This window comes from Dunckerocampus dactyliophorus, chromosome 2 (genome assembly GCF_027744805.1).
Source record: "Dunckerocampus dactyliophorus isolate RoL2022-P2 chromosome 2, RoL_Ddac_1.1, whole genome shotgun sequence".
NCBI lineage: Eukaryota > Metazoa > Chordata > Actinopteri > Syngnathiformes > Syngnathidae > Dunckerocampus > Dunckerocampus dactyliophorus.
Genome location: NC_072820.1, coordinates 51,302,002 through 51,319,461, shown reverse-complemented (window position 1 = coordinate 51,319,461; position 17,460 = coordinate 51,302,002). Strand labels below are relative to the sequence as shown.

At 46.7% G+C, this 17,460-nt stretch overlaps 1 protein-coding gene across 5 annotated transcripts in view; it reads right to left on the bottom strand.

The window, feature by feature from the left end:
- Window positions 1-255: 255 nt before the first annotated feature.
- chd7 (chromodomain helicase DNA binding protein 7) overlaps window positions 256-17,460 on the bottom strand; it is an 83,179-nt gene continuing 65,974 nt past the window's right edge. For 3 of the 5 annotated variants that reach the window (XM_054800467.1, XM_054800486.1, XM_054800477.1), the window contains exons 28-41: window positions 15,762-15,891; window positions 14,836-14,951; window positions 13,010-13,433; window positions 9,419-9,627; window positions 8,383-9,345; window positions 6,455-6,621; window positions 6,047-6,301; window positions 4,818-4,988; window positions 4,517-4,747; window positions 4,232-4,447; window positions 4,012-4,152; window positions 3,839-3,943; window positions 2,357-2,534; window positions 256-2,281 (exon numbers count right to left, since the gene is read on the bottom strand). In XM_054800467.1, the coding sequence (XP_054656442.1) occupies window positions 1,332-2,281; window positions 2,357-2,534; window positions 3,839-3,943; window positions 4,012-4,152; window positions 4,232-4,447; window positions 4,517-4,747; window positions 4,818-4,988; window positions 6,047-6,301; window positions 6,455-6,621; window positions 8,383-9,345; window positions 9,419-9,627; window positions 13,010-13,433; window positions 14,836-14,951; window positions 15,762-15,891 (4,256 nt within the window). In that variant the 3' untranslated portion in view covers window positions 256-1,331. The remainder of the gene's footprint in view (window positions 2,282-2,356; window positions 2,535-3,838; window positions 3,944-4,011; window positions 4,153-4,231; window positions 4,448-4,516; window positions 4,748-4,817; window positions 4,989-6,046; window positions 6,302-6,454; window positions 6,622-8,382; window positions 9,346-9,418; window positions 9,628-13,009; window positions 13,434-14,835; window positions 14,952-15,761; window positions 15,892-17,460) is intronic. The other 2 variants (XM_054800505.1, XM_054800495.1) reach the window with 2 other exon arrangements.

Genomic DNA, 17,460 nt, shown 5'->3' with positions numbered 1-17,460 from the left:
AACAAACAAAGACACACACACTCAAAAGAAAAGAAGAAAAAAAACATTTACATTATAAGTCTGTAAACTTCAAGGCTAGATAAGAATTTTGAGGTAATGCTCTTCAGCTTGCTGGCTAAAAGTAACAAAAAGTCCATTTTTTTTCCAAGAAAAGTAGCTAAGTAATAAAAGGTACCTGATTATTTCTTTCAACACCAGTGCATCAACAGGAACAGAGTGATTGCAGTACTTCTCACACTTTATTTTCTAGTAATACGACACTTGTGGTTTATTCATAGTCTGTGTGTGTGTGTGTGTGTGTGTGTGTGTGTGTGTGTGCTGGGCGAGTTATGTGGGAACATTCAAAAGCTGCCTTGGTTATTGCTGTGTCAGCATCACAGACAGGAGACGCGCATGAGAGGATGTATGAACGGACTTTCAAATATCCATCTCAGCACATTTGTAAAAGGAAACAATTCAAGCGCCGCTTCTTGCTTTTCCAACAAATGAAATGAAAAAGGAAAGAAGTGTGAACTTGTGTTGTGTTTGTAGCATCAGTGTGTGACTAACTAGTCTTCACCAGACGGGAGCAGCATGCACGGGGAAGCTAGCAGGTGGCGATGTTCAAAGGTGAGGAACGTCCCGTGCAAAGAGTCAATCCGGGGTGGGGGTGGGCGGTTGGTGTACTGGCGGGGCAGACCCAGTCTACCTCCTCTGTGCTACGAACGTCCCTTCCGAGGACTGAAGGCTAGCAGTGGAAAGACTGGAAATGGGTTTCAAACAGTGTGTGTGACTGGCTTAACAGTATCAGGGCAGCATTGGGGGCGGGGGGTATTTAGGGCTTCAGTGTAGTGGTAGGCTGTAGATTGTCTGTGTGTGTGTGTGTATGTGTGTGTGTGTGTGTGAGAGAGAGAGAGAGAGAGAGAGACGTGGGGGAACTCCAACACCCCCCAGCAGCTCCACCACACCAGCCTTTAAGACGAGAGGCTGCCCGAAAAAACAAGCAGGCTGGACAAAAAAAAAAAAAAAAGTTTGCATGCTGAGCTCAGCAATAACAATAATGATGAACAATAATAATAATAATACTACAAGTATTAATAGCACTACTGGAACTCGAAGTCCTATTTGAGAGTGGAGATGCAAACTGGCCAACAGTCTGATTTTTCCCTGACTACACTCAAAGATTTCACTTGAACCCCCCCGCGCCTCACTGACACACAGGAAATGCCAAACAAGAACAAATCAGTAAAAGCCAGAAAAAGAAAACAGGCTAGTTGATGGTGGAGGTGTGTTAAGGTGGTGGTGGTGGTGGTGGTGGGGGGGGAATTAGATTTCAGGTTTTATTGGTGTCACTAGTCCTTCTCCCTTGGAGACGCCCCCTCCTCTTCCTCATCACCTACCATTCCCCCCTCCCCCACCATGGATACCTCAGCTTGGCTTGTGGGCCCCCTGGCAGCCACGTTCTGCCCCACCAAGTCACTCTCGCCTCCTCGCACCTCCTCTTCCTCCTCCTCCTCCTCCACCGTCGTCTCCACCTTGTCGTCGTCCTTTGAAGGGCTGGTGGTGGTGGCGGCGTTGCCCCCCAGCACACCCATGGCGCTCTGGAGGTCGGTCAAGGTGGAGGAGGTGGGGAAGCCAGGCAGACTGAGTCCTCCCAGGCCAGGAGGAAGGAACATGGAGGGGTAGAGGAGGCCGGGGGCCATGGTGGACAGGAGGAAAGGATTAAACGCCAGAGAGTTGGCAGACATGCCGGCGGCGGCCAGCAGAGAAGCGGCTTCGCTGTTGATGGAGGTGGCGGCCGGAGAATCAGCAGCTGGCATCTGAGGGGCAGCGCTTTGGGATTTCTCCACGTTCTCTTCACCTTCCTCGTCATCTTTCTGGATGTTGTTCTTTGTGACGTTGTTGCCTTCAGTCCCATCATCTGCCATCTCCTTCTGCTCCACCACCACCTCCTCCTCCTCCTCCTCCTTTCTCTTCCTCTTTGTGGCTTCTTCACCTCCTTCTTCCACGTCCCCATCGGTGGTTCCGTTGGCATTCCCTGATGCCGATGCCGCCGTGGTGTTGGAAGCGGTGCCGGTGGTGGCCAAGTTGCTACCAAAGAGGCCGCCCAGGCTGAACATGTTGGGGAGAGCTCCCATGCCGGGCAGCATGAGGGGCAGCATGGAGGCGGCGGCCTGCTTGGGATCAGAAGGTGAAGGGAAAGCCATGAGACCAGCAGCCAGCTGGAGAGACTGGAGGCTCTGCAAGGACGACAGGTCCATTCCTCCAAACAGGCTGTTGAGCAGCAGAGGATTGATGCCTCCTGCAACAACGACCATCACCGTCATCAATGAGACAACACTGCCATCTCTCAGGCAACCAAGCCTTCACTTCTTACCTGCAGAGGAAGCAGCTGTGGCCAGCGACGCCTGGGCAGCCTGAGCCACGGCTACTTGGGCAGCGGCCGCCGCCTTCGCTATCTCAGATTTGGGTCGCCGTCCGCGACGACGGACGCCCTCCTCCCTGACGACGGGACCCGTCAACAGCCGGTCAAACATAGCTTCTGGGAGAAAACCCTGCACGCATTTATAAACAGTATCTACGTTAGTATACACATTACACACATTTCAAGACATGGGGGTCCAAAGGTTGGTTTTATTATTTAAAAAACAAAAACATCTCTATGGAAGAGATGTATTATGTCTTTTCTTTTCTCCATCATATTTGGACTTTATTCCCATAATATAACAAGGGAATCCCCCAAGGGAGCACAGTCCAGTACCCCCTCTAGGGACTCCACAATGGGCGGGTATTCTGAACTGCTGTTTGGCACATAAGCACAAAAAGTCAGGACCCGTGCCCCCACCCAGCTCACTCTGCACCCAACCCCATGAGTGGTGGTGGCGGCTGCTGAGGCAACACTGTGTATGGTGAGGATGGTGTGCTGCTGACCTTGACTCAATGTTGTGGATGGATGGAAGGAATACTTGGAAGACCTCCTCAATCCCACCACAACTTCAAAAACACACATTTCTTCAATAATATTTCAACTTTATGCTACTAAAAATGTTATTTTTTTCCCATAAAATGACAACTTTTTTCTTACTATTTTGACTTTATTCTTGTAAAATTAATGTTGAATTTTCAATTTTGTATTGAGATTTTTCCAAAGTGCCGCGGGCTGCAGTTTGCACACCAGAGTTTTAAGACCTTAATTCCAAACCATTGGGTCTTAGACACCCTTCTATTAGTTAGTGGCCTTTTCTTTTTATATGTTACAGATTTTTGCTGGATTTTTTTGTTGATTTTTTTTCTCCAATGTGTTGTGGGCCAAGCAAAAGCTAAGCCAGACCACACTTTGGACACCCCCGCTTTTATAGCTCTTCATCAGTGTGGACGGAAAATGGTACAGAGCATAGTAATGTGCACAGTTGATACGTTCCACCAAAAGATGGCCCACTGATGCTGTAGTCTAACAGATGGTGGTGTCATGGTGTCGATGTAAAACACTGATTGCATCTGAAAAGGGTGTCCATGCATTACCATGATAAAGATGTGTCATACATACATGGTTTATGTGATGACCATGATATCCTGCTATGACGAAGGAAAGAGTGGATAAAGTTTGTGCTGGTTGCAGCTTTAAGCAATGACCATAAGGGACACATTGAGCCCCCCAATGGAAGTCAAAATCTGGCAAGGACAGACATGATGGTAAGTAAAGAGACAGGTCAAGAATGTTTTTGGATGTGCACTTGATGCTACACAGAGAGACTGGAGGTTTTGTTGTGCTCCAGTGGCACAGTGCTGTCCAAATGCAATAAAATGCGAACATGTGTGCAGGGCTGAGTTCAAATCAACTTCACAAACAGCTACTAACCGACTGTTTGACAATATCTGTCCAGTCAGGCGCAATTGAAAATTCCGGGTTTTCCAGTAACCATCTGGGAAGTTCCTTCATTGGTGGAGCCATGGCCCCTCCCATCTACAGGCAGAAAATACACCATTAGTTTCACACACACAAAAAGGAGACTGTAAAAGCACAGATGAGACCTTGCGTCCGTTACGGCGGTTGACCACAGGCACTCTCTCATCTCCCGTCAGGGTGTTGATGTCAATCTTGTTGGGGTTTCGACAGCGATGACGTTTCTGCTTGGGTTTGGAGAACTGAGACAGCAGCAACTCTTCATTCTTCTACATACACAAGCAATACATGGATTCAAATCAAAAGGATGAAGCCAGACAGATGAATGAGAAGTAGAACGGGACGTACTGGTGTAAATCCAGCCATGTCCATAGTGTACGTGGGGTGCTGCCTCAGCCACTCCCCCAGCTCTTTGTTGGAAACTGTGGCCTCTTCCTCCTCCACGCTGCCAGACGCAAGAGATCTCCCACTGGGACTCTGCTCCGAGACAGCCAGGGGTCTATGGGCACGAGCGGCATCCCGGAGCCCTTCCACACCTGAAACCTTGGCCCCATCACCATCATCCTGAGCATGAACAATATTTCATTTATGGATTATATAGTTTATATGTCATGTATGATATGGAGTAGTTACCCCTCTTCCAGCTCTTTTGTTAGACATAAACAGCAGCTCCAGGCCCTCAACATTTTTCCTGCGGCCCCGCCTCCTCCTCATCATCGGTAGGTCAGCCTCCAGCGAACCATTGGCTCTGTGTCCGGAGGGCGGGGCTTGCTGCAGCAGTTCCATTTGGGCCTTGAAAGAGGGGTTGGTGACCAGAGCGCTGGGGAAGCCAGCCAACGATGGAGAAGCCTTGTGCTGCACACCCTGAGCAGAAAGCCAAGCCCTTTCACTTCACACCTTGTTTCTTGTAGGCCGGCTTCTAGCCTAAGCATACCTTGGTGAGATCTATGGCCTGGCTCTGGGACTCCATGGTGGCATGGCTCTCTCTCAGCTGGGCAACCATCTCCATCAGGTTGCGCCTCTTGGCTGCTCTTTCTGCCTCAATCTCGATCTTCCTCCTCCTTCTCCTCCTCTGCCGAGGCACCGTTAGACCCAGAGCATTGTCCTGCAGCACAACAATGTCAGGGTGTGTTCGTGTCATTTTATCCATAAGGAATAATGTCACTCGTTCATCTGTTCCAGAAAGCCAAAAATGTTAACACAAAACACGGCTTTACAGTTTGACATGCAGAAATCTATTGGAAATACATAGAAATGTAGAATGAAAGGGGGAGATGCACTTTTCTGTTTTTTAAAACCTTCATTGAAGATGTGATTGTTGATGTGAGTGTTCCCAAAGACACCACCTTCCTGTTTTGCTATGACTTATTTCTACAATTCAATAATGTTTCTCGCCTCATTAACCCAAAACGGAGCCACAGAGAGTTTCAAGGGGCAGCATTTTGATAAAGAAGGTGAGAAACATTGAATTGAAGAAATTAGTCATGGCAAAACAGGAAGGTGGTGTCCGTGTGGCATCTGGTTGCCACATGGTGTCTTTGGGAACAATCACATTTTTGTAGAAGGTTTCATCCATCAATTATATGCATTTAGAATGGTCAAAATATAAAAGTGTTTTGTGTTAACATTTTAAGAGTCACGCATCCTAGACGTAGCTGACTTCTGCTTCCAGCTGCCATTTTGTACCTTAGCAAGCTAGCTTCTTTGTTACAACTAAGGATGTTTTGTGATAAAAATCCATCAAGACCACAGCTGGACTCATGCAGTGTATTAATAACAACAGGACATGCACCGTAGTGTACGCTCAGCAGAGAATGTACGTAAACAGAGGAAACATTTGAGTGTAAATTTCTAGCATTAACTGAAAAACACACTAACCGGGGTGGACGCTAACCGTGGTACCTGATTATCTTGATGCCCCATAAGCGGTTGTGGACATACGCAAGGAATGCTGGGTAACTTCCTGTTGGGGAAGTGTGCTGGTGGGCTTCCCAGCATGCCTTGCGGGTAAAACCGTAGTTGAAAAGAGTATTGTATTGCACGTACATTAGTGTGTATTTTGATACACATAAATGGTGATTGTACAGTGTAAAGTTTTCCACTGTTCACTACTTGGAATGTTAAAAGGAGCTAAGTTGGGCTTAAGGCCCTATATGTTCTCACATGAACCTGCGGGGAAAGCGTCTTATCTTCACTCCCGCTGTAAGGGGCGTGGATCCCAGTCATGGCCAGCTCGCCCAAGCTCCGCCTCTGCAGCGGACTCTCTGTTGATGTGGCTACCGCCGCCGTGGTCATGGTGGAGACATGTCCAGGCAGCATGTTGCTAGGAAAGTCAAAGATGTGGCGTCTGTTGACAGGCCACTTGCCCTTCAGGACGGCTTCACAGATGTTGTCCATCCTGTTAATCATCACACGATCCTGTGGCGTGGAGAAGAGTGGCAGGTTAAGATATATCTTGGAATGATTAGATGTCTGTAGCTTCACCTCTGCATTTATTCACGGCTACAAACTCACCCTTGTATGTCTGATTATACAGGAAATGATGCCATTTGCTCATTGCATGAGACTCACCTTAGGCCAGAGTGCGTAGACGTAATTTCTGTCCCCCAAGGCCTGCAGAGCAGAAGATTCCACTAGGTCATCGGGGCAAAACCCATCTCTGGTTTCATCTCGAGCCGACGTGCTCAAAGACGCGATACTCTCTTCATCAAAGTTCTTCTGCTCGGACGCAGCACTCACTAAAGAAAGACAGGGATGGTCACATTTTACCACTTCATTAAAAAGCGCTTCAAAAAGTGTCATCAAGGGACACAAACTCATTTTAATCAGCTTGCCCCTGGAACTCGGGACCCATTTGAACTCTGTCAACTCATAAGGGGAAAGCAGAAATAGGCCTCTGACCAAATGACGTGTGTTGATGGGGGCGGGCAAATGACATTTCACTTCACAAAATGTACAACAAGCTCAACTACACAACAAAGAAAACGCTAGTGGTAGGACAGCATGGCTAATCACAGTACAGTCACACCCTCACTCATAAGTCATTGCTGTGGTTGAAATGGGCCCATTAGGAATACGCATGCATGTTTAAGCAAACTGTGCTTGTCCTTGGCCTAAATGAAGCATTTCAGCATAAGAACGGCTCAATGAACTCAAATACAAATACAAGGCAGAATTGGGAATGTGGTACTCTACATTAGCCACTAGGTGTCAGTAACTGTTGGGTGAGGCAAGAATCAGACTGATGGCCAGAAGCAGCATTTACTGCAGGTTTAAATTCACACGTCAGCTTTTACGGTGAAGGCCATTTCTGCCTCTTTTCCAGTGTGTTGCCGACACTGATCTGTACTAATAAATGTGGATAGCTCATACATCGCACCCGCCCGTCCAAGCCACTGAAGCCACAGAGACGCCATCTAACCACTCACATGTCGTACGTAGCAGACTACATTGGCACAGCGTACATAGTGTACAAAGCAGATGAAGAGGCTAACACAACATCTATATTTGACATTAAAAAGCGGGGAGATTCTCCCATTCCTTCAAGTAAAATATGAATCATAAAAGAGACAGGTTTTAAAATCAGTTCACATTTTGATGATATTTTTGTTTGTGTTATGAAATAGAAATAAGCTCTTTTCTGATATAGAAATATATTTGAACAAAAACCACAGGAATAATATGTAATATAATATGTAATAATATATAAACATTGTCTCCATATGGGGGTTCATTTGAAATTCGGGTAAAAAAACAACATTTTTTAATATTTGCAAGCAACCGCAAATGATTTAGTAGTCTAGTGGTGGTCGTTTGTTTACATAGCCCCCACAGCCCCCCATGACTCAGGTATGGTATGATATGGACAGAATGTTTAAAAATGATCATAGAGTCCTTATGACTAAGCTCAAGCACACCTGTTGTGCGAGGTTAGTGTGAAGACTAACCTTGCATTTAGTGTGAGTGGCTAACAAACTAACAACACACTTAACAACTCACAAGTTCTCACATAAGTCCGACAAGAGTTTCTTGTGAGTGGCAATTTGGCGGCCGCGTGGCTTCACAAGTCATTGACCAATGGTCTATCCAGATTTATTAGTACAGATCAGTGGTTGCCAACCAAACCACTAATTGTTGTGATTGTGAGTGCTGGTAGCTGTCAAAGATAAATATCAATATAAGCTCATGATATTTGATATTATATGCACAGTGTACGCTACATATACTATACTACATTAAGTGATGGCTAACTTGCTTAGTGAAGTGTGAATGTGAAGGTGCCAAGCAGACATTCAAATATTTCTTTTTGATAAGAAAAAATGCTGTTAATATTCAAGTTTGGAAGAATGTTTGTGTCCAAATGAAAGAAGTGCATTATTCCCAGGCTTTCATTTGCAACGAGCTTCACATTCATCCACTAAGCAAGAATCCTTCATTGCAGTTCTATTTTAAATAAGACCATCAAATCTAGATGATTATTCTTATTGTTGTTGTGATACCTTCAGCCATCGAGGATTTCTCTGATTTGTCATCTTCATCCATCCTGTCCTCCTCTTCCTCTTCTGGGCTTTTCTCGGTGTCTGGAGACTTTGGAGATTTAGCAGACTTGCAGTCCTGCTTCTCTGCTTGGTCTTCCTTCTCTGTGGTCGTCGTGTGGCCCGTTTGTGCTTGAGCTTCTTCCGGGAACTTCTGTGTAATCTGCTCGATTGAAGCTTCAACTGGAGCTACACTTGTCTTCCCTTCCATGACTTCTTTGTCTTGGTCATCCGTTGGCTTCAAACTAGTCTCTTTCATCTCACAGCTCTCCTGGTTTTCTTTTTTTGGCAGAGTCTTGCCTTCTTCTTGAACTTTTGTCACTGCGGCTCGTTTGTCACCCAGAACCTCGGTCTCATTTTTCATTTCTTCAGCAGTTTCAGTCTTTATGCACAGTGCACCATTGCCATCCTCTTCCTCAGCCTCCGTTTTGACCTCAGCCGCAGCCTTGTCTTGCTCCATTTTCACCTGGACTCCATCAGCTGCCTCCTCTTTAACTGTATGAATGGCCATCTTAACGGCGGATGCAGCACTTGCCAGCTCTGCAGACGTGAGGAGCGCTGTGGAGGCGCTTTCAGCTGTTTCTATCCCGGCTTTGGCAAGTTCTCCCATGTTAACCACGGTCCCTCGTTGGCTGGTGAAGCGCTGGTGCGCCTCCAGGAAGGCCAAGGTGGGGTCGTTCAGGATGTGATAATCAGTCCGGCTCACGCCGTGCTTAGAGGCCCCGATGAGGAGGTCCCTGTCGTGGCGGCCACACTCCCACCACTCTGGGAGGTCTGGAGAGGGCTGGCAGAGTTTAAGGCGTTCAGAGAGCAGAGGATGGGGGAGCACCTGTTCCCGGATGCGACGAAGCAACTCAATGCGATAGAGGGTGCGGGAAGCACGTTCCTCCGTAATGGGATCTATGATCAGCGATGGGTCGGAGAGCTCTGCAAAAGGTACAATTCAAAAGGATGAGAATATCATAGGCTGGAAAATGTGTGGTTGTGTCTCATTCCTCACCTGTGTCGCTCTTGACCTGCATGCGGCAGACGCATTTGCACATTGCGATGAAGGAGTAGTAATATTTCTCCAGGCTCTCATCCGTCTTCTTGTCCAATCGGGCAAAGGCTCTGAACTGCATCCAGTCAAATTTCTGACGTTGGGTGTCAAAGATGACTCCAAAAGTCGACACGACACGGTAAAAGTCAGCTTCCTCACGACGCGTCCATCTGAGAGAAAGACAAAAATAAACAAGATAATATTTTACCATGGAGAAAGAAGAAAACTTTGGTCTAATTGCAAAGGGTTGAACTGCATTATACTACATGTGCTTGTTGGGAACTGCACAGAAACTCCCATATTTCCATGTACTCATGGGAAAACTAGCAATATATTTACAGTGCATGCAAAGAGAGGTCCATATTTGCATGTATTCATGGGAAAATTAGCAATATATTTACAGTGCATGTATAGAGAGGTCCATATTTGCATGTACTCATGGGAAAACTAGCAATATATTTACAGTGCATGCATAGAGAGGTCCATATTTGCATGTATTCATGGGAAAACTAGCAATATATTTATATTTTGATTTTATTTATTTTTTATTTTTTTAATGAAAACCCACCATTTTGTGCTGAAAATCTCGATCATGACCCTGTTTACTGGTAAAAATCCCATCTAATTTTCCCTTCATTGGTAAAGCTTGAGTGCCAAACGTCTACCTTACTCAGTGGAGCTAAAAATAACACGTGGAACACCACAGACTACTCAATATATACAGTACATGCAAAACAATACTATTTTATACAAATATATTACCCGCAAGGTATGCTGGGTAATTTCCCACAATATTGTGTATTATTTTTGGTTGCACCGTGAGTGAGGGACTCCTCTGTGAATCACCACCTTACCATGGTGTTTTTTGTGCCCGAATGATCCTAGGAGCTATGTTGTCTGGGTCTATATGTCCCTGGTAGGGTCTCCCAAAGCAAACAGGTCCTAGGTGAGGTTGAGGTCGAGGGCAGGCGCCTGGGCGACCTGGTCTTCTGCGGCCAAATCTGGTTCTTGGGACATGGAATGTCACTTCTCTGGCGGGGAAGGAGCGTGAACTTGTGAGAGAGGTTGAGACATTCCGACCAGATATAGTCGGACTCACCTCGACCCACAGTTTGGGTTCTGGATCCAAACTCCTTGAGAGGGGCTGGACCTTGTTCTACTCTGGAGTTGCTGCAGGGGAGAGGCGGTGAGCTGGTGTGGGCTTATTAATAGCCCCCCGTCTAGGTGCCTCTGTGTTGGAGTCATCCCCGGCTAACGAGAGGGTCATTTCCCTACGCCTTCAGGTTGGGGAAAGGGTCCTGACTGTCATTTGTGCATACGCGCCGAATGGCAGTTCAGAGTACCCAGCCTTCTTGGAGTCCATCAGAAGGGTGCTAGAGAGCACCCAAACTGGTGACTCTGTCGTTTTGCTGGGAGACTCAACGCCCATGTGGGCAATGACAGTGTGACCTGGACGGCCATGATTAGGAGAAACGGCCTCCCTGATCTGAACCCGTGCGGTGTGTTGTTGTTGGACTTCTGTGCGACTACAGTTTGTCTATCACAAACACCATGTTCCAACATAAGGATGTCCACAAGCGCACATGGCACCAGGACACCCTAGGCCGCAGGTCTATGATCGACTTTGTAGTCGTATCATCAGACCTGCGCCCGCATGTTCTGGACACGCGGGTGAAGAGCGGGGCTGAGATGTCAACTGATCACCACCTGGTGATGAGTTGGATTAGATGGCGGGGGAGGATGCCGGACACAACTGGTAGACCCAAACGTGTAGTGAGGGTGTGCTGGGAACTTTTGGCTGAGTCTCCTGTTTGTCGAGTCTTCAACTCTCAACGTCGGCAGAGCTTCGCCTGTATCCCGGGGGAGGACGAGGATATCGAGTCCGAATGGGCTCTATTCCGTGCTTCCATTGCTCAGGCAGCCGATCGGAGCTGCGGCCTCAAGGTGGCCGGTGCCAGTTGTGGTGGTGAGCCCCCTATAGTGTTCCAACGATAGGGGGAATCACACTCCCCAGCCTCCCTGAGAAAGTCTATTCCAGGGTGGTGGAGAGAAGGGTATGACCGTTAGTTGAACCTCGGTCGAAATATGGTTTTCGTCTAGGTGGCGGAACACTGGACCAACTCTGCACCCTTGAAAGGTCACTGGAGGGTACATGGGCGTTTGCCCAAATGGTTTACATGTGCTTTGTGGACTTGGAAAGGGCATTCGACCGTGTCCCTCGTGATGTCCTGTGGGGGGTGCTGCGGGGGTACGGGATTGGTGGCGCACTACTACGTGCCATTCGGTCCTTGTACAACCAGAATAGGAGCCTGGTTCGCATTGCCAGTAGTAAGTCAAGCCTGTTTCCGGTGAACGTTGGCCTCCGCCAAGGCTGCCCTTTGTCACCGATTCTGTTCATAATTTTCATGGACAGAATTTCTAGGCGCAGCCAAGGTGTCGAGGGAGTCCAGTTCGGGGGCACTAGGATCTCATCTCTGCTATTTGCAGACGATGTGGTCCTGATGGCCTCATCGGGCTGTGACCTGCAGCGTTTACTGGGACGGTTTGCATCCGAGTGTGAAGCTTCTGGGATGAGACTCAGCACCTCCAAATCTGAGGCCATGGTTCTCAGTCGGAAAAGGGTGGATTGCTCCCTCCGGGTTGTGAATGAGGTCCTGCCCCAGGTGGAGGAGTTCAAGTATCTCGGGGTCTTGTTCACCAGTGAGGGAAGGTTGGAGCGTGAGGTCGATAGGCGGATCGGTGCAGCGTCTGCAGTAATGCGGTCGCTGTACCGGACTGTCGTGGTGAAGAGAGAGCAGAGCCGGAAGGCAAAGCTCTCAATTTACCGCCCCTATGTTCTCACCCTCACCTATAGTCATGAGCTTTGGGTCGTGACCGAAAGAACGAGATCGCGGATACAAGCGGCTGAAATGAGTTTCCTCCGTAGGGTAGCTGGACTCACCCTAAGAGATAGGGTGAGGAGCTCGGTCACCTGGGAGGAGCTCAGAGTAGAGCTGCCTCGGGCATCTAGTCTGGATGTCTCCCGGACGCCTCCCTGGTGAGGTGTTCCGAGAAGGCCCTGGGGCACACCTAGGACACGCTGGAGGGATTATGTCTCACAGCTGGCCTGGGAACGTCTTGGTGTCTTCCCGGTTGAGCTGGAGGAGGTGGCCGTGGACCGGGAAGTCTGGCCTTCCCTACTGAGACTGCTGCCCCCCGTGACACGGGCCCATTAATGGATGGATGGGCGTTCAGTTTGATGACATCCCGTTTGTGTTGTGCGAGTTTGGGTGGAAGCGTCAAGCTGAGACGAACACGCCGTGGCTGAGATGAACACGCCATGACATCCTCTTCCTCAGCCACAACCTTGTCTTGCTCCGTTTTCACCTGGACTCCATCACCTGCCTCCTCTTTAACCGTATGAATAAAGTCATAAACAGGTTTTCTATGCTCCAACGATGAAAATATTCAATTTATTAGTATTGAATCCTACTGAATTGGCTTATCGTGGTCAGGTATGGAATCAAGTAACTGCCATGAATGAGGGAAGACTAATTGAAAAATGTGTCCTACCTTTGTCTTCTTTCTTTATAGTACATGGCGCCATCATTCATCAAGGAATTTGTGGTCATCACTGGGGACTCCTCTGACATGAACTGCCCACCTTTAGCAAAATACGCACTTCCTTTAGCTAGATAGGCGCTTCCTTCAGCCATGAACACTGTGGTCGGATCTTGGATATAGGCTGCTGCCGTTCCTCCTGCCTCAGTAACCATGGTGATGGCAGGTAGGAAGTCCCGGCGCCGTCGTCTGCGACCGTCGGGTCTGTTCAGGGCCTCCTGGCGCAGCTGCTCCCGGCGATTGGAACGCTGGTAGGCAGTGATGAGCCGGCGCAGGCGCGCCGTCAGAGCCGAAGCCGCAGGCCAATAGAGCCGCTCGCTGGAACCTGCAGCGCCACCCATGGACAGCACACCTTGACCATTTTCAGCAGATTTACCTTCAAGAGTGGGAATAAATAGAACCACATTCAGGATGAAACAAACAAAAGATACATATACAGCAGCGGTGCAATTAGCTGTCCCATATTTAGCAAAGCGAATTATGTCATACCTATAAATCTGATAACATTAAAAATAGCTCAGATAACCAATCATTTTAAAGAAATGCTCCAATGAGTGAACATCACCCAGATCAAGCACTTCTTTCTCCTGTCTGTGACGTTAATGGCTTGTCGTAACTTTCTCTGAGCTCACTTTCCCAGCACGACATTTCACATGCTACTTGTAGCAAATTGTCTGTGATGAGGGGGAAAACCATCAACTACATAAAAAAAACCTTATCAGCCACCTGAAACATCAGGGACATGGTGTTTGAAAACTGTAAAAGGTTTGCCAGAGACCTCCGTGGCGTCACATTGGCCGCTCTGAGTGTGTGCCCGAATACAGTGCACCTTGCTGGGCCACGCCAGGTGGCTCCGCCCCCTCTATACTCTGGTTCTCCTGATAGTAGTAATGTCATGAAAGCTGCAACGAATTGATGATTCATCGATTATCCAATTTGACAAATGTTGTGGTCACGGATGAATGGTTTCATTTACAGTAAAACTGTACTGTAAATATACTGATTTCAGCCTCTCAAATGTGACCATTTTTGAACGTCCTTAGTCATCCATGAGCAGACCTATTATCTTTGTTTCAGGCAAAACATGACAGTCGCACACATCAGCTTTGACATTTTTGCCTTTTTCTGATGTTTTGCAAAGCAAACCACTGCTGAGATGTGTGTCGAGCGTCCGTAAGAACATTCCTACGCCAAGTATGAGATTTATCCAATTGTTCTTGTGTTTAGAAAAATGCGTACATTTATGCACAACTCTCACCATGCCTACACACAAGAGTGAAACTACAAATGGTGCAGGCCATATCATCTTGCTAAGTGCTTCACAACGTGATCATCAAACAAGGTGTTGGAAATTCCTCTTCCTTGCCCTCTTTGCTACGATTTTGAAAGGGAAAAAGTCAATTCCCTGCACCGTGCAGGGAGTAGAACACCGATATAAATGAAACCCTCTTAAAATAATGCACAAAAAATGCACAAAATATCATCATCAAACGTACTTATTTGTTCGTATGATGCACACAGAGCAATTAACAACTTCATACTCCACTCTCTTTGCACTGTGAGGTGTTCAGGCACACTCGTAATTGTGACTGTTAGGCACTAATTGTTTTTCATTTTTATTCACGTAGCCCCATGACAATTGCCGTAGTCCACTTTGGGAACCTTGGATCTACGGTATAGTGCTTTTAGCGTGTTAAGACAGCAATGTCACCACTTTGCTATGTCAAAACCTTTCTGTAAGAATGGAATGACAATAAAGCTTCGTATCTTATATTTACCCTCTGCTTCACCCTCCCCAATGTCATCTTTGTCATCCAGTGGAGAGTTGGTGAAGTCGTCCATTTCATCCTTAAAAGGCATCCGGAGGGGCTTGTATTCTGGGTCCTCATCCTCACTGTTGGAACGCAAGAAGTTCAACATTTGACAATTAAAAAAAAAAAGAAGAAAAAAAACGGTTCCTTTCCACTTCCTATACTTGTGAGATGAGATTCACATATCCACAAATCTTTTACTTTTATCACAGACTGGAAAATTCATGATTGTATTCACGTGCCTCAAAATGTCACATGATGATATTTGTTAGGTACTGGTTTAATTGATTTAACATATGTACAAGTTATAGTCCCACATGTCCAAAAGGACTCGGAAGAAGCAAAAGCTTATTTAATCCTACCCCCCATCCGTTGTACATTTATTCACTTCCTGTATTTCACATGTGATCTTTTAATACATAATGTAGAACAGTGGGAAGGTAATGTAACAATATGCTAACATAATTGTCAAGGTTTTTCCACAATCATAAAGAATAATCACATATAGTCATCAATATAATAATAAATAGGTAATGAATAGAGACAAACATAACAAAACAAGTTGAAGACTCTTCTTCCTTGTATTTTGCAAACATCAACTGCTTGTATTGTTTATTGAAATCTCTCATCTTGGTGCTTTGTTTGACTTTCCTACTCAATCCGTCCCATCATTTCATTCCACATACTGAAATGCTGTGGGTTTTTAGCGTTGTGGTCGTGTATAAATGTTTTAAGTTTAGTTTTTCCCTGAGATCATACTTCTCTCTCTTGTAGACACATGTCAAATGTGGACATTTGATATGTGCCAAACATGGCAAAGCAATACTAAAATGAGAAAGGAAAAGGGAGGGAGAGAAAAAGAAGCTTTTGGTCATCAGCGCCCGCTTTCTTACCCTTCAGCACCATCTGCCATCAAATCGGTGCCCCTCTGCTCGGCAGCGATAGCCTTGGCGTCAGGCATGCCCACCCGCTCCAAAAAACACAGGGTGGGGTCGGCGCGCATGGAATTGTACTTCTCATAGCCTGAAGAGGAAATGAAGGACTTTTAAAAAGCTGAGGGTGATATAGGCTATTAGATATCAACCATTCTTTCATGTGGGGCGGGCGGGCGGGCGGGCGCACACACACACACACACACACACACAGTACATGCCACAAGCATTGACTGTCAAATGAAAGGAGAGAAAAACAGTAGCAGAAGGGCAGATCCCAGCAACCAGCTGCTGGCAAGACAGCCTGTCTGTGTGTACGATTGAGCACACGTGTGCGTCCAACACTCTCTTGCTGTCTGCCCTTTTACGTGTGCATGTGCGTGTGCATGTGCGTGCGTGTCCACGGGAGTCTGCAGGTGCTACTTTGTGTGAGCTTTGTGAAAGCAGGAGCAAGCGGACGGAGAGGAAAATGTGTGTCATGGTGTCTGTGAAAGTGAACTAGTGTGTGTCTGTTACGGGCAATCAGGCAGAACAGATTAGATGTGTAGAACCCACTGAGACACATGAAGAAGGGAGAAACGGGGTAAAGGAAGGGAAAAAGTGGGTTGAGTGAAAATGCAGAGGGAGAAGTGGAAAGTGCATGAAGCAAAGGTTCTTCCTCAGCATCTCACACACATGAATGATTGGGGCCTTCACAGGTCATCACTCTGGCGTATGTGCACACATGTGAGGTGCTGTGCATGTGTGTGTGTGTAGGTGTGTGTGTGTGTGTGTGTGTGTGTGTGGCCTCCCCAGTGACTGGAGATGACGATTCACTACGGGTGAGCCTTTTGTAGTCCTATGTTGTGAGTGTGTGTCAGTCCTAATTGAATCATACAGGGCGGGAATGATGGAGAAATGATTACAATGATACCAATTTAATATGAATGAGGGTCTCCATCCAACGAATGGCCTCATTGTTGGTAGTTCCAGGCAAGTCAGCTACCACATTTATAAATCCATGTCCAAAACATGAAATGCATGTCTGTGTGACATGAACCTGTGTTACAGACACAGCTCACTGACGGAAAACACCTCAGTCTCACCTCACGGCACACTGAGGTCGACAGCTGCCCCCCGCCGTCACCATAGCAACACCTGTCAACTGGCGGATGTGTGTACGTGGGGCTACTGTCATATTTACAGGCTTGTAAAGAAAGCCAAGGCAGTGCTGGTGTGGTTAGGTCACAGCCGTTTGGGGGGACAAGGGGCGAGTCCAAAGCTTTTTACAGTGAGGGCCACATAGTGAAACAAGAAAGGATGCAACTTTGATACTTGGTGAAACAACACGTGTAAATATGCTAACAATGTATATATTTTTGAAGAAAAACAATGCATCTCAGCTTTGTGAAGATGTTATTAGTATCAACTTATCTTCGCTCTGCCCCCACTCATGTCTTTTACATTTGCCAAATATTTCAACATTCTTGTAATATGACCTTATTTCCACATTACGACTTTATTGCCATAATATGAACTTTTTCTCCAACCTCATTTTTCAAAAATGACAACTTTATTTTGTTTTGTTCGTTTCTCATATTACGTAAAAAAAAATGTCTTTAATATTTCAGTATTATTATTATATATACACACAAATACATACACACACACACGCACACAC